General features: G+C 39.5%; 1 protein-coding gene across 1 annotated transcript in view; it reads left to right on the forward strand.

Moving 5' to 3' along the window:
* Positions 1 to 16,002, forward strand: part of foxj3 (forkhead box J3) — a 153,356-nt gene that overhangs the window by 89,606 nt on the left and 47,748 nt on the right. The window contains exons 3-4 of the mRNA XM_066672262.1: positions 3,077 to 3,151; positions 14,346 to 14,429. Coding sequence (XP_066528359.1) covers positions 3,077 to 3,151; positions 14,346 to 14,429 — 159 coding nt within the window. The remainder of the gene's footprint in view (positions 1 to 3,076; positions 3,152 to 14,345; positions 14,430 to 16,002) is intronic.

Genomic DNA, 16,002 nt, shown 5'->3' on the forward strand with positions numbered 1-16,002 from the left:
AGAATATTGACACTTTCTATTTAGCTTTAGGCCTTTCGAGTCTAGCTGTTGTTAGGGGAGAACAAAACAGTGATATGTTATCATTATTGTGATAAACTACATTCACACACTTTCCTGTGGATCACTGATATTGCCAGTACTCCTACTACACAGGATAACTGAAAGGAAAATGCAGATTATAAAGTTTGTGTAAGCAACTAGTGTAGTATGTATAGTAATTAACTGCATTAAAACAAGTAGCTATAAAAATATCAACACTTTCTGCCATTAATTTTTTTATTTTATACATTCCTAAAAATGATTCCTTCTAAAGCCCAATTTATACTTCTGTGTCAAAGCTATGCAGTAGGCAATGACTCAACGCAAACCCTATGCTGCAGCCTGTTGCGCACCTGTCCAGTAATGTAACTATGCCTTGCGCCAATGCAGACTGCAGACTGTGATTTGTCTGTAGTCGGGACGGACATTGTTTAAGTTGATCTGAAGAAGTCCAGGAACATGAACTCCTCTCCTCCACACACAGGGATACTGACAGCAGAACATTAATGGCAAGAGATTTCCTCAGACATGGTGTGTGTATCAGGGATGAATAAAAAGTGTGTACAAAGGAAAAATATGGATGTATCTGGGAAAGAAATGACTCAAAGAGCAACAGGACCACATGGGGAAAAATGTGCCGTCTTTGTATTTGTTTCTTTCCTGGCACCTCATGTAAACTACGCTCTGTCCAAAACAATGCTCTACTTGCTAAATAGTGCACTTTGAACATATATAAAAGTAATTCTACTACATCCCTACATTGTGTACTACATAGTGTAGAGGAAGATATTTGAGACTCAGCCCTAGTGGTGTGGTGATGTAATTGCAGAGTGATGCAGACACCAACGCAGAAGTATAAATGCTCACAACGGCATGAGCTGTGTCGAGTCAATGCAGAAGTATACATCGGCTTTTAAGTGTTTTATTTTGATTAATAAGAAATATACTGTTGTTTTCCATTGTCCATGAACCCAAGACACAATACATATATATAAGTGATACATATGTGAGCTCTTCATGTATACTAATGCTATCTTTTTAATCACCAACTCACCTGTCTTTTTCTCATTAAGGATGTCTGCAGATTTTCTACTAGATGACAGATATGGTTGAGGCAGCAGCAAGTTTTACGGACGGTCATGATTGTGCCGTTTGCTCGTTATTCATTGCACGCATCTTGCCACAGCTGCTTTATTTGCCCTTTGACCAAGCTCATTCCATACCATTCCAGTTCTGAGAGGATTCCATGGCTTTTTATTGCACCCATCTGTCAATACAATTTTGCAAAAATGATTTGAAAACCTGTGCATTTATTGCATATCTGTAAGCCAAGAACCTGGCTGAGCTCCAGTTGGAGCTCGTGTGGAGGGAATATTAAGACACAATCTTGTGTTCAAGCCACTTTCCTGCTGATTCAAAGGTGATGCATTACCTTTGGGTCGTTAAGGAATCACATTATAAAGAGTTAAAAAATTATCTGCATAATTCATCACGTTCCCTAAAGACCCATGATGATTCATTAATTACCATGCAGTGGCTTTGGATTTATGGGGTTGGGCTTCATTTCTCCTCCTCTTGCTCTACAGATTTTCATGCACAGAATCTTTTCTGTTGTTTGTTCATTCCTCATTTCTCCTCCCTGTTAAAACAATATATTTTTAGATGCAAAACACCTTACTGTCTTTCTCAGTAAATTAGTGATATATATATTTTTTAATAAAATGGTTCAAGTTCAGTCTGTTTTGTGATTGGGTTCTGTTTTCTGTTGGACAGGCTTTAAACCAACTTTGACTAGATATATTTGCTCGTCCTGACTCCATTAACTCAAAAGCTTTTGGGACTTGTATCAGGACCAAAAACACTTACTACATTGGAACATTTAGCCACGTTCACATTACCAGGCTAAAGTGACAAACGTTTTTTTTTTTTTTTTTTTTGCCTTAATGTGACTCACATCTGATCTTTTTAGGGCTGTGTGGACATGTCGAATCAGAGTCACTTCCACATGTGGTCCAAGATCAGATGCATATGTGATTGTTTTCCATGTGACCAGCAACACAGCAAAACAACGATCGATGATAGGCTTGAGCTGCGTCCCATATAATAAACTTTATTTATATAGCCCTTCTCCTACATTAGAAATGCAGCTCAAAGTGCTTTGCAGTACAGAATTAAAATAGAAAGTAAAAGCAAAAAGATAAGTGGGATTTAAAAATGTCCACTGAGCCTGTGTCTCTAATATTGCTATTGCAAATAGTGATAAACTGCTTATATAGTGTACTTCATGGATTATTAACAGCTACTACACAGGTGCTTAAAACAACTACACACAGATAGGGCACTGGAAGATGTGAAGCCTATGTCCGATTATAAACGGTTTTGTAATTCGACATATGCTCTACATGACCACAGAAACTGTTATTTTATTATCTACAGTGTGCTCTACAAAGCGTGTAGTGAGACATTTGGGATTCTCCTGGCACTGCAGTAAAAGCAAGCTACCCTTCTCGTTCCAATGATGTACAGTTGACATATTCTCATTCTAATAATGTACAGTAGATACATTAATTCATTAGAGATAGGTACAGGCCACTTACATTTATGAATGTAAACCGTCAATACAGCCAAATCCGAATCGATGAATGAGGCTTTTATGTGAACGAAACCTTTAAAAGTTGTGGGTTTTCTTAGGAATTTCAGTCCTTCAAAAGTCCAACAGTGTAGCCATTTATGAGACAGAATATCAAGATAAATCTCTTGAATATACTGCTCACTGTTGTGCCACCGCAGAGATGATTTTATACAGGCCTGTGTATATAATGCAGATTTGTTTTTTTTCTTTTTTTCACCCCCGTGCTTTTCACACTCACTCTGCCCTTTCAGTGCTCCACCAGTGTATATTATTGGACTATTGCCTGTATGGAAATGAGCTGTAATCTGGTGCTATATTGTGGTGTGCTGTGACTCATGTAGTGTGGACTGTCATTAACCTATTAAACTTATCCCTCTGTCTCTCTCTCTCTCTCTCCTCCCACAGAACTCAATACGGCACAATCTCTCGTTGAACAAGTGTTTTCTCAAAGTGCCTCGCTCTAAAGATGACCCGGGAAAGGTGAGCCCACCTCTTTTCTTATTTCTTTGGCTTCGTTTCTGATCCTTTTTTATTTTGCTTTCCTTTACTTTCCCTTTTCTCTCCTGCTCTGGCACTTTTTGTGTAAGTTTTATTTTCCAAATCAAGTTTCTGCGTTTTACATAATGTCGGAATGATGCATGGTGTTCATATAGTTGCACATTTCTCTGCCGAGACCAGACTGCAGATTCAGGCATTTGAGAAATACCTGTATGTTCTGTTGGGGATAGAGCAGGTAGACGGGGAGATGGAGAGAGAGAGATGCAGTAATGTTGTGAAAGTGCTCTCTGGATGTCTCTAAGGGTCGTGCAGAAAGCACTTCAGCCAAGCACTTAGCAAAGCAGAGAGAAGTGCAGCACCTGCCGCTCCTTCAGCAGCGGACCAACATGCAGGATATGGCCAGGGCACAATGGACCATCCTTCTAATACAGTTTGTGCCATGGCTATGATCGGCTGTGAATGCAGTGAAAGAAGCTGAGACTTGTGACCTTTTCTTTTTACAAGAAAACCTCCTCTGTCTTAAAGACATATTTTAATGATAATTCAAATTAACAACATTTTTAGTTTGTTACATTTGGATAGAAGACCTGCAGTTCCGCTTTAAAATCGCTACAACTGCTTTTTAGCTGCCGAATATTTCTGTTTTTATTGATGACGTGCTATATAGTTTCAGAGACCACATTAGCCAGTCTGTTTGAAATTACTTAATAACTTGGAAAATTTTGACACTTATCTGCATTAACCTCATAGATCCAGATTAAATCTAAATACACACAGCACATGCCAAACGTCTAAATTGATTGGTTAAATTATGTGTGAGTTTATAATCACCTACTAGTCTAGCTGCACTTCCAGTGTGGGTTTACGTATTTGTATATAAATACAGAGGTAATGTGCAAATATTTGTCATTTAAACCATCAATGACAGTGAACACACACACACACTAGTGCACTAGGGGCTGTAAACACACAACCAGAGTGGCGGGCAGCCATCCCCCGCGCTCAGGGAGCGTTTGGGGGTTCAGTATCTTGCTCAAGGGCACTTCAGCCTTGGATGTTCCCACTGATTCTGGGGATTGAACCAGCAACCTTATGGTACCAAGCCCAGTCTGGCCCCCTAGACAAGAGAACAAATAAAAAAATTAGTAAATAAAAATATCAGAGCCAGAGGAGGTGTCATTTCCTGTAACTGCTTATCCAGTTCAGTGTCTCGGTGGGTCCGGAGCCTACCCAGAATCATTGGGCGCAAGGCAGGTATTCATTCTGTAGGGGGCACCAGTCCTTCACCGGATGACACACACTCACACACACACACACACACACACACACATATGGACAATTAAGAGTAGCCAATCCACCCTCCATTGTGTGTTATTGGAACATGGAAGGAAACCCACGCGGACACAGGGTGAACACACCAAACTCCTCACAGGATTTGAACCCACAGCTGTGTGACTGCAACACGACCTGCTGCACCACTGTGCTGCCCCCATGTCATAACACACTAAATATTTTCACAATCATAATATATGAAAACATTGAGAATATGGTAGCAACTCTTCAGAAGATGAAGATTTTTTTAATGCTTTTTATCATTCATTCATTCATTCATTCATTCATTTATTTATTTATTTATTTATTTATTTAAGTTAAATAAATTATGTTTCAAAACCCTGAACGATCTGCCAAATCTACCAAGGTCCTACTTCTAATACAGTTTAAGTGACCATTGTCTGTTGTGGGCTCATTCACTGTAACAAGCAATAGAAAAAAGTCAGATATTTTGGCAAAACTGTATTAATGTCAGCCCCTGAAAAAAAAACAGTATTAGGTGGAACTGAGAAATGAACAAGTCCTCCATTTATTTATAATTGTCCAAATTTCAGGAAACGTTCTGTTAATTTATTTTTTAAAAATTTTATAATTTAGCATGCGTTACACATGAAATATAAGGGTTATCTCACAGACTGCTACAGAATTTGCCCTCATCTCATACAGTGTTGAAAGCAATAAGTCAATAAAACTATAATGATCATGTTGTTAGAAATAGTGCTGTCCTGGTCATGAAATTTTAATTGAAAATTAATCATCACCGTGGAGCCTGCCACACAGCTCCAGAAGCCTGGGTTTGTGGGTAAAAATCCCCATTGCCTCAGTTGTCTGTCTTTAAGGGAGTTTGAATTGTTTTCCCAGTGTCTGCATGGGTGTCCTCCGGGCATTCCAGTTTCCTCCCAGTATCCAGGCTGGTGGTTGGGCTGTGAGCAGTTGCGCGTAGTTGTGTGTGTGCGAGTGAATACGTGAGTGTGTCGTGCCCTGTGAATGACCATCTCCCTGTCCAGGGTGTGTTTCTGCCTTGTGCCGAATATTTCCTTGAAGGCTAAAGACTCACTGTGACAACAAACAGGCTGAAGTGGTTACAGAACTTGAATAAATTATTTTAATTGAGGACTATATTCTACATCACAGTGTAACAGTTTATTGAGCTATTTTTAATTTAATTAGTGAAAATATTAATACTTTAAATTTATAATCATACACACACACACACACACACACCAGCAGCACTGCTGTGTCTGATCCACTTATACCAGCACAACACACACTATCACCCCATCACCATGACGTCAGTGTCATTGCAGCACTGAGAATGACCCACAGGACCTTTGTGGGGGTCCTGACCATTGAAGGACGATGTATGCAAAGTAACAGATGTATTACTGTCTCTAATTGTAGACCTACAGAGCACTCCTGTATGGTCAGTGGAGCTATAGACTTTAGAGCAAGACGTTACTCTAGTATATTTTCAGGGCTGTAATTTTTTGTGTGATGCAATGCGGTGTTAAACAGGGAAGTGAGAAGTTGGTGCAATGGGAAAGTGCATTTTTTCACTCCAGGGTTTGGGGAAATTCTACCGCTTACTTCCTCTTCCCATCATGATTATTACATGCATTGTGAAGTCCAGGAAAATGAGTGTACCTTTCACGTAAGCCTGCAAATAGATGAAGTTTGTTGCTTTTGTGTACATTCATATTGTTTCTTGTTGGTTTTGGATTTATTTTTTATTTTTATTAATTTTTTATTCATATTGAGGAACTTACAAAACATGATAAACAATGAATACTATCATACTATCAATCACAATCATAAGTCATTTTAAAACAAAATTTTTACATTTTAACACACTATAACCTCAAAAATAACACATATGCATAAAATCACAAAGAAAAATATTGTAATCATTATTTAAAATAACAAATCCTGTAAAATAAATAAATAAGCAAACATACCACCCGCGACACTGAAATGGATTAAACGAGAAAGATGATTATGATAAATTAATAGGGTTTTGCATTGTTAGGTGGAGTATGACGGTCAGTTGTCAGGTTGGGAGTGGTGGCCTGCACAGTTTGGTGATTTATTTTTGGACAATCACTTGATTCAACACAGGGCTTAAGTTTGAGTAGGAGTGTAAATTCTGCTGTACACTAGCCCTCCAGGGCAGCAGTTTGCCACTGTGGGTTGGGCCATATCTGTTTAGAAGCCCTTTACCATCTGTAGTAGTATTAACACCTGTCTCTTTTGAGAAGTGTACTGTGTGTGTTTGTGCGCCACAACCCCATATACAGCAAGCTGTGATACAGAGTACTTTATAATAACATTCTCTCAGAAACAGCATTAACTTTTTCAGCCATTCATGATTAAGTGGCTTTTTAAAGTGATTGGACCAAATGGGCTTCCCTTCACTCCACTTTGTGTCAATGAGCGTTGTGTGTGCAACAACCTTTTGCTGGTGTTCTTTAGAGTTGTGCTACCATGTCGAAATGTGCTACCGTGCCATATTTAGCCTCCTAAATAAAACAGTGTGTAGGGTATTTGATATGCTAAAGTATCCTGTCAGAAAATGCTCCCAACAGAAGTATAAGCAGGAGAAAAGCTTGGCTTTAATCCACATATCAAGAAAGAGATAAGGTAATTAAAGGTGATAAAAGTGACAAATTGTTTTATACTTTTTTTTTTTTTTACATTTGATTTACCTTGTGCAGTTTTGAAACAGTCCAGTGAATAATAACAGTAAGCTAAGTTTGTTTAATGCACCTGAGGAAAGCTGATTTATTAGAAACACACAAAACAATTAAAAACTCTGGGTCTGAGCTTGTGCATCAACAAATTGTCAGGACACAGTTTCACCTATTGTCCTTGCTAGGACCACTTTTGGTACATACTAACCATTACTTTTTGGGAACACCCCACAGGACCTGCTGTTTTGGAGAGACTCTTAATGTTCTGGAGAGGCTCCTAACTTAATATTGCGTAGGTCCCTCTTGCACTGCTAAAACTGGTCTAACCCTTTGGATTCGTGATTTTACAATTTCTTGACTCCACAACACCTCTGAAGGTGTCCTGACACTTGTGCATCCTTCAAGTTCTTTAAGTTTTGAGGTAGGTCCTCAGTGGATTGGCTGTATGTTCCCAGCATATCCCGCAGATGCTTGAGTTCTGGGGAATTTGGAGGCCCAAGGGTTCCTAACAGAACATTGCCTAGAGCTAATCCACTGGCTTGTTTTTTTTTCCTCACAACACATCCTGACGCTTTTCTTCATACTCACCTGACCAGCCACCTGATGTAAAAGAAAATATTATTCTTCAGACTGGGCCACACAACTCCACTGCTCCATGGTCCAGTTTTGATCATCACATTCTAAATATAGGTTCTTAAAGCTGTGGGTCAGCATGGGCTTTGTGACCAGTCTGCTGCTACTCAGCCTCATACTAAGCAGCCTTAATAAGGATAATAAGTTTGGGCAATAGAGTTCAATCAACCTTTATTTCTATTCCCCGTTAGCACTGCTAATGAAAGCAGCCTGATCATGCAGCACACTACCAGGCTGTTACAGTAAATGAATGTGTGAGAACATACGAATGTGAGACAGAAAACAACTATGACATGTTTAAATCCTGTGCTTGTGTGCGTTAGTTAAATACTGGAATCTGATACCACAGATTAGGCTGCTGTTCTTGGTAACCAGCAGTTTAGTTTTCCTACTGTTACAAGCCTTTTAATGGGTTAAAGGGGACGTCTAATATTGTGGGGAAACACTGTTCTGTCTGGTTTGTTACTTTCATAACCACATTGCGCTTAATAAACACATTAGACCTGTTTCCAGCACAAACCGACTGGAGAGCAGCAACTGGGGAGAAAACATCCTAAGAATTTTTAAAAAGTGTCTTTTTGAATAAAATCGTGAACTACGCCTTTAAGTGCAGTATGTTTACAGTTCAGAAGTACCCTGTGGCAGCAGTAATGTTAAGTGCTGTTTGCTCATCGTGAATTCACATTGTGTTGTTGTGCTTTGGGAATGAACAAATCTCTGTGCCTCAGGTCACACAGAGCACTGGAGTGTTTCCGTTCCTTGTTGCTTTGTCCGGCTCTTGGATTTGGTATGCAACCGATCCAAGGAGCGTTTGAAGCTCTTCCAAAAACACGGCATAATTTTATAAGTTGCTGTTGTGAGTTGAATAAAATAAAATGTGGTCTGTTCTATAGCTTCGAGATTTTAAAGCTAAAGTCTGCGTTTCATCATGTAGACAAGTCTCTCTGGTCAGTCAGTGCTCTGCAGTGTTGACACGTCACATTTAATCCCTACTCAACTCCTTTGGAATTGTAAAAATTACCTAGGTAAAAAAGTTCTAGGGACCAGATTTGGCTAGTGGAAAATCTTTTTCAGAGCCAGGCTCTGAAAGTTGAGTAGGGTCCATGCAGTGGAAAAGCGCCATTGGTGTGTTCTCTGTGCATTTTTTAGAAGAATGTCTAACAGTGCTACAAAATTTTATGTTGTGATAAATATTGAGATTTTATTGTGATAAAATGTTTGGTCCGATACATTTCTAGCGGAGCCAGCGTTAACCTTTTCACGTGCTAGGGTCGCTCTTCTGTGGCATTGAACTTGAGGGGCTGAACCTCTTGCTCCCCATGCCTCTGGTGCTCATGAAACTGTCACCAGTTCAGGTGTTGACCTTCCTTGGATCACTTTTTATAGGTACTGAAGGTGCTGGAAATTGCTGGAGATTCCCCATCACAATTTGGCCGTTGTCAGGGTCCCTCAGATCCTTGTGCTTTCCCCTATTTTGTTTCCAACTTTAAGAACGGACTATTCACTTGCTACCTAATATTTCCCTCCTCTTGACAGGTGCCATCGGTGGTTTTAATGATGTGGCTGATTGGTGTATACAGAAACAAACCCCCTCTCTCTCTCTCTCTCTCATGCATGCACACGCTCACACTCAGACACAGACAGAGAGGCATAAAGAGTGGTACTGAGGCATGTCAGAGGATGGGGACTGAATGCTAATTTCATGTTTTGCTGTAATCCTCTGATATTGACACTCTTGGGAGCTGCTCCACTAAATACAAAATAATCTATTGCTATATGGATTCGATGCCGAATGCGCGGCCAACAAGCTTGCATCCCTAATGTTCAATTTGGAATTTGCCTCTCTCCCCACCCCCCGAAGAAAAACTTCAAAGCCGCGCGGGGCTCTCTTGATATGTTCCATCAATATTGTAATACAGCAGGAATATGGGGCCTGCTGCTAGCTCGAGATAGTAACAGGAGCATGTCTTTCAGAGAGATGGCAGAAAAGATGATAAAAACCCACTAGTATTCATGCAGCATGCAAGTACGTAAGACCCTCTTAGCATTGCGTTTGCTCCATCAACATAAAATTTGGACAGATGCAATCATATTTGCTCCGTAGTGTCCTCATTTCAGAAACATGAGTTTTGAGTGGTTGGATGTATACAGCCAGGGTTGTCACGATTACTCGATTAAACTTAGTTAAAATCACCTTTAAGTGAATTAACAGTGATTATTGTTTGATGTTTTTTTCCCCCTTTTACAGTTATAAACTGAGCCTGAAGGACAGACCCATTTTCATATATTTGTCTACCGCACTTACACCTTTCATCAGTGGTTTTAGAAGTCTTTATATCAGACATGCACTGTACTTCCATATCTGCTAATACTTATATATAAACATGTAGAAAACCTAGAAACTGTGAAATGTACCAAGATTAGCATTGCAGATAAATACTTAGTGTACAATAGGGCTGGACGATATGGCCAAAATTATATATCACAATATACTTCTTAATTTTGGTCAATACGATATAATTTCGATATTGATATGAACAGTATAAAATCCATTGAAACACTTCCAAAAACTGAGTTGGCATTTGTCAACTCAGTATGCACTGAGTTTCATTATATAATACAACATCAACAAGTTATGATATTCCCTTGAATGAGGGAAAAATCTTAATATATTTTTAGACATTTAATATGTGCCATTACTTTTGCATTTATTTGCATCAGTCTCTCTAAGGATGCTAATGTAGTAGTAATTTAGGTATGTGACAGGGAGGCTTATTGTAGACAAACTGAGTTTATTCTGTCTATTCTGGTGTTAAATGATGTTTAACCTTGTTTCAGATAACTCTGTAATCACATTCTTAGCCACATTTATTATGACTTGTTCATCTCGTGTATCTGTGAATAATGTAAGTGCTCTTTTCATGAGTTTCATGTTTTTTTGTTTTTTTGTTTTTTTGTTTTTTTAACCCAGCCTGATCTCTGGGGATGGAGTTAAAGTAGGCAGAAACTTCCATCCCAAGGGCTTTCACTTTAAATTTTTCAGCTAATTAAAAGAAACACTACCCAGCCTCGCCTCCGTTTCCTCTGCCAGAGTGGCAGAGTCTCATTTAGACAGTATGGTGAAAATATAACTGATTGCCATCATTCTCTCTCACCTTGAGCTCTCCTTCAGAAACTTTGCGGTGATTATGCTTCTGTGCTTTTAGGAGAACAATAACGCTGTGGAGAGATTTTTCTTTTTCCATACGGCCGGCGACTGCAGAGCGTCTCTGCAGAGGTGATGCTTAAAGAGGGATTAGGAATGAATGATGAGGTTGTGTCTTAATGTCAGTTAAATGATTTGATGTTGAGGAGCTGTACTAATCTAATCTGTATAGTAGCTCTCTACTCACTGCCTGTGGCATTAATCATTGTTGGCTGGATTGTTCATGCATTATTTCATTAGAAAATTTCCCGATTTTGAAAGATATTCTGTCATAAGTTTGGGGCTTGTGACTTTGTATTATTTATAACTGCTACCTTTGGATCGCACGCTACTTTCCAGACACGTTTTTCTTTTCATTAGTTGCAGTGATTTAATGGCATTTTCATCAGGAACGCCTCAATAGCGATTAAGTTCGCTGAATGTTTAATTAATGTGCTTTGGTTCAGTGATACTTTGCCCTGCTGTTTCTGACATTGGGTGACCGCTGCACAGCGATCATCATTTGACCATAAATGTTTTCACATTTGGATGGTTAATTGTATAGTTTGCTGTTTTGATAGTTGTTTATTATGGTCCGTCCTCTCTTCAGGCGGTTTCCACTGCCCATGGAGCACATAGAGGACATTTTAAGGCTAGGTGTGATGATGCTTCTGGGCTCAGAGAAAGGTTGAATTGTTTTTTGGCTGTCATTTAACCTAGATAGCGAACTGAATGATCACTGGATGAGGAACACCTGCCTTGTATATACACTGGTGTGTTAGTCTGTTGTGCTGGTACAGATGGATCAGGCACAGCAGTGCGGCTTGAGTTTACGCTGGGGTAAAATTCTCTATGATAGTTTTTGTTTCGTGTAGTTAGGCCAAGTAGAATATATCATAATTTAAGTTTCATTTAAAAGAACATGCTTACACGTGAAGAAAAGTGCACATAATTCGAAGGGGACTGGCAATGCATTTTTTAATATATCTTCACCATTATTTTGTCTTATAAAGAAACAGGGAAAAATGTCTGGAATCTGCTTTCTCTGATCTACAGGCTGAACGCAGTATGGTGTAGTGGAGGGGCAAATTTCCTCAGGGAGAGCGAGAGATAGAAAGTAGGAGGGGAAGGCGAGGGAAAGAGAGACAGAGAAAGCACTACGGAGATAAAAACAGATACTGAGCATTTAGATTTTATATTTTGCTTTTGTTGGTGAAAATGAAGTGAAATTTGAACTCGGAATAATACTGGAGCTTTTTTACATGTTAAAAATGAAGATTTGAGATCTGCTAGGCACGTACAATGCAGTGTCACAGTGATGGCGACGTAAAGTAAATGTATTAAAGCTGAGGATGTTCTGAATATAATGATACCAAAAAAATCCATCCAACGGCATCCTGTGTCCACCTACCAGTGCAACACACACTAACACACCACCACCACCACGTCAGTGTCAAAGCAGCGCTGATAATAATTCAACGCCTAAATCATACCTGCTCTGTGGGGGTCCTGAGCGTTGAAGAGGAACCATCCAGAGAAACAGCTGGACTGCAGTCTGTAATTGTAGAAATACAAATTGCTCTGTGTGGTCAGTGAAGCTGAAAAAATGGACAGTGAATGTAGATACAAGGTAGGTGTTCTTAAACCAATGTTCGTACAGTGTATATTGCAATGGTGAGCAAGGGTTAAAATGTCAATGAGCCCTTTATATTGAGGAACCATAAGGCACTGCATGAAACGTAACCAGGCCTACTGGGGGCAGGGCTGCTCGATATGCAGAAAATGACTTACTGTAGTTGAATTACTACATATCGCAGGTGCAACCTGTAATGCATTAAACACACAACGGCGAGGGCAGCAAGTTGTGTTGCTCTCACACAGCTCCGGGGCCCTGAGATTGTGGGTTTAAATTCAGCCTCTGGTCACTGTTTGTGAGGAGTTAGGTGCGTTCTCTTTGTGTCTGCGTGGATTTCTTCTGGGTGCTCACGTTTCCTCCCACGGTCCTCAAACACTCATTGGTAAGTGGATTGGCGACTCAAAAGTGTCAGTACATGCAAGTGTATGAGTGATTGAGCAAGTGTGTGATACCCTGTGTTGGATTGGCACCCCTGTCCTGGGTGTATTCTGTTTTTGTGCCCAGTCATTCCGGGTAGGCTCTGGTCCCACTACAATCCTGAACTGGATAAAAGCGGTTACAGAAAATAAATAAACGCAATGTTGAATCTTTCAACTGTCTCCGAATTTTAAAAGAACATCTGCGAACATCAGGAGGCATATGGCATCAGGATTCAGTGATTTATTAGGAGCTCATTTGCTTATTATATTCAAACTGGAACTGGAACAGCATGTGAACATTTAATTTTGCAGCTCAAATTAAAGTGTGAACATTCTCAAATGATTTAATTTTTTCCCTCAAAAGCTATACTTTATTTTATATTTCTCTATTGATTGTTATTAAACATGTATCCTTTTTGTTATTCTCCCAGTTTTACAAAAGTTGTGCACAAGTAAATTTAAAGGTCTTGATCTCACCTTCTCCCAACAATTGAGATCTTATCGCACATAATATGAAATATTTAAAAACAAAACCCAAGCCTAGGGGTGAGATTTCCTTTTTGACCAACTTTTTTTTTTTTTTTAGCCGTTGTTGCCTTTGGCTTCGCAGAGTGAAGAGCAGCACTATTGAAAAATAAATTAAATGGGAAGAATGCAAAGATAAATTATTCAGCCAGGGTCTTGTGTGTTTGGATACCTGCAGCCCCGAACCTGAGGTGTGCTATTCTCTGCCTGATTATCTGAGAGCAAAAACCTGAGCAGAAAACCCAACACCTCTGTGTCCAGCCCAGAGCAGGGGCAATCAATAAAGCAGGGGCTGAGGAAGAGGGGGCTTCAGGTGGGGCTTAGCATTTTACCTGCCTCAACCAAGGCTCTGGAGAAGGGCAAAGAGAGAGAAGGAGGAGGTAAGGGAAAAAAATAAATAAAAAACCTGCCGTCTCCATGAATGTCTTCCTGACATGATGGGCTTACAAATGAGCTCTCTAAAACTTTGATGAGCTGAAAGCTGTACATGATGGACAGTGCTTGAGTAGAAAAAGGCGAAATAATATTAATGAAAGTTTGGCTTCTTTTCATTGCCAAAATTGAATCAAATATGTTGCTACACCTCTCTCTGATGGATATCTGGCCTGGTTAAAACAGTATTGCATGATGTTTCCCCACTGTTTAAAAAAAATAAAATGTGTGGGAGCAATGCTCTCGATATGGACACTATTTGAGTTGTGGCTTGGGTTCTTTGTTACATGTTCAGGGTTTAATGCAGGGTTTTTGTATTGTTTTACAGGGTTCGTACTGGGCGATTGACACAAATCCAAAAGAGGACACATTGCCCACACGACCCAAGAAGAGGCCACGGTCTGGAGAGCGGGTGAGTGTGTGTGTATGTATGTATGTATGTATGTATGTATGTATGTGTGTGTGTGTATATATATATATATATATATATATATATAGTTGATGTAAATGTGTGATCTCGGAGACCCCCTGGTGGTCAGTTTCAAATGTACACACATTCTTTGGCCAAACACAGCTCATTAGCTGGAGTCTGGGAGTGATCAAAGCCCTGAACACAGTCAGAGTCTCGCATGGTTCGTTCCAGCTGAACGTCACTGATGCTCCTGTATTGCTCACACGATGTAATGCTTCAGAACTGCAAACACTGCTTCAGCACTACGTTTCCTACACCATTTTCACTTTTCATTTCCAGTGATCCTAGAGGAGCAGCAGGGGTGGTCACACTGACCACATCAGCATTACTTAGTGGGAGACATTTAATAGCAATAACAAGACAACATACCCCAGTCACCTGTCATCAGCAGGTTTTGTTATTCACTTGTGTGAGTTTGATTGGAACTGCACTAATCTTACTGATTGATATCTGGCATCAGCGAGATATGTGTTTGTTTAAATCTCTGCTCTAACTGATATTATGTTACAGGACGTACCTAATACTAATACTAATCTGTTCCAACTAGGGCTGGGCAATAATTCAATATCAATATATATTGCAATATAAAATGTTTTGATATCAATGATGTGATTTTTAAAAACATTTTCAATATACATTATTTACAGCATCAGTCACAGACTGACGGTCATTACATGGTGCACTCAATTTTAATATCGTTAAAAAATATTAATATTGACAAAGTCAATTGTTATAAAAAAGCATAGCATAATGAAGCTAATATTCATGCTCTCTCTGTCTTGTTGTGATTTGTAGTAATTGTAATTCAGATTTAATGACTTCATCACTCGTTCTCACTCTTCATGAAATATTTTATTGAGATTTTGGCTTGTTCGGGTCAGGGAGACTAGAATCAGTGTGAATTGTACACGGATGTGACGAATTGTGACTTGATTTTTATATAACGGCCTCTCTCAGTGTGGCTTCAGCTTATCTTGTAGAAGAGGGTCCAGCTTATTAATAAACTATGCCCCAGGCAGCTATTACATACATTGCGTTCTGCAGTCTTTTTTTTTTTGTTTTTTTTGTTTTTTTTTTATTAAGCAAACATCAATTAATGCAGAGTTTCTGCACTGGTTATTTTCAGCTGGAGCCTCCATTATTTATGAGCGGTGCTGGCTGAAACGAGCGGCTCAGAGCGGCTCCCAGGTTGACCTGCCTTGGAGGCATCTTGCATCATTTTGTCCACCTCTGTGTAGTGGATCAGAAGTGATTTGGAATGGAAGTGGGGTCGGAGCTCCTGTTCCACTGAATGTGAACGAGCTGAAAAGCTGAATCTTGCGTAGTTTTGTCAGAGCAGAATTCAGACATGTGGCTTTGTTTGGAATTTATTGCTAGGGCTGCAAGCATGCTGCTTTTTTTCTGTAATCGATTAATGTGTTGATTATTGTTCATTTAACTGAGTAATGCCTTCTTTGGCCATTAATCAATGTGCAGCCTGTGCAACATGTGTTTTCTGCTTTTATGGTGAGTT

Source organism: Hoplias malabaricus, chromosome 5 (genome assembly GCF_029633855.1).
Source record: "Hoplias malabaricus isolate fHopMal1 chromosome 5, fHopMal1.hap1, whole genome shotgun sequence".
Taxonomy (NCBI): domain Eukaryota; kingdom Metazoa; phylum Chordata; class Actinopteri; order Characiformes; family Erythrinidae; genus Hoplias; species Hoplias malabaricus.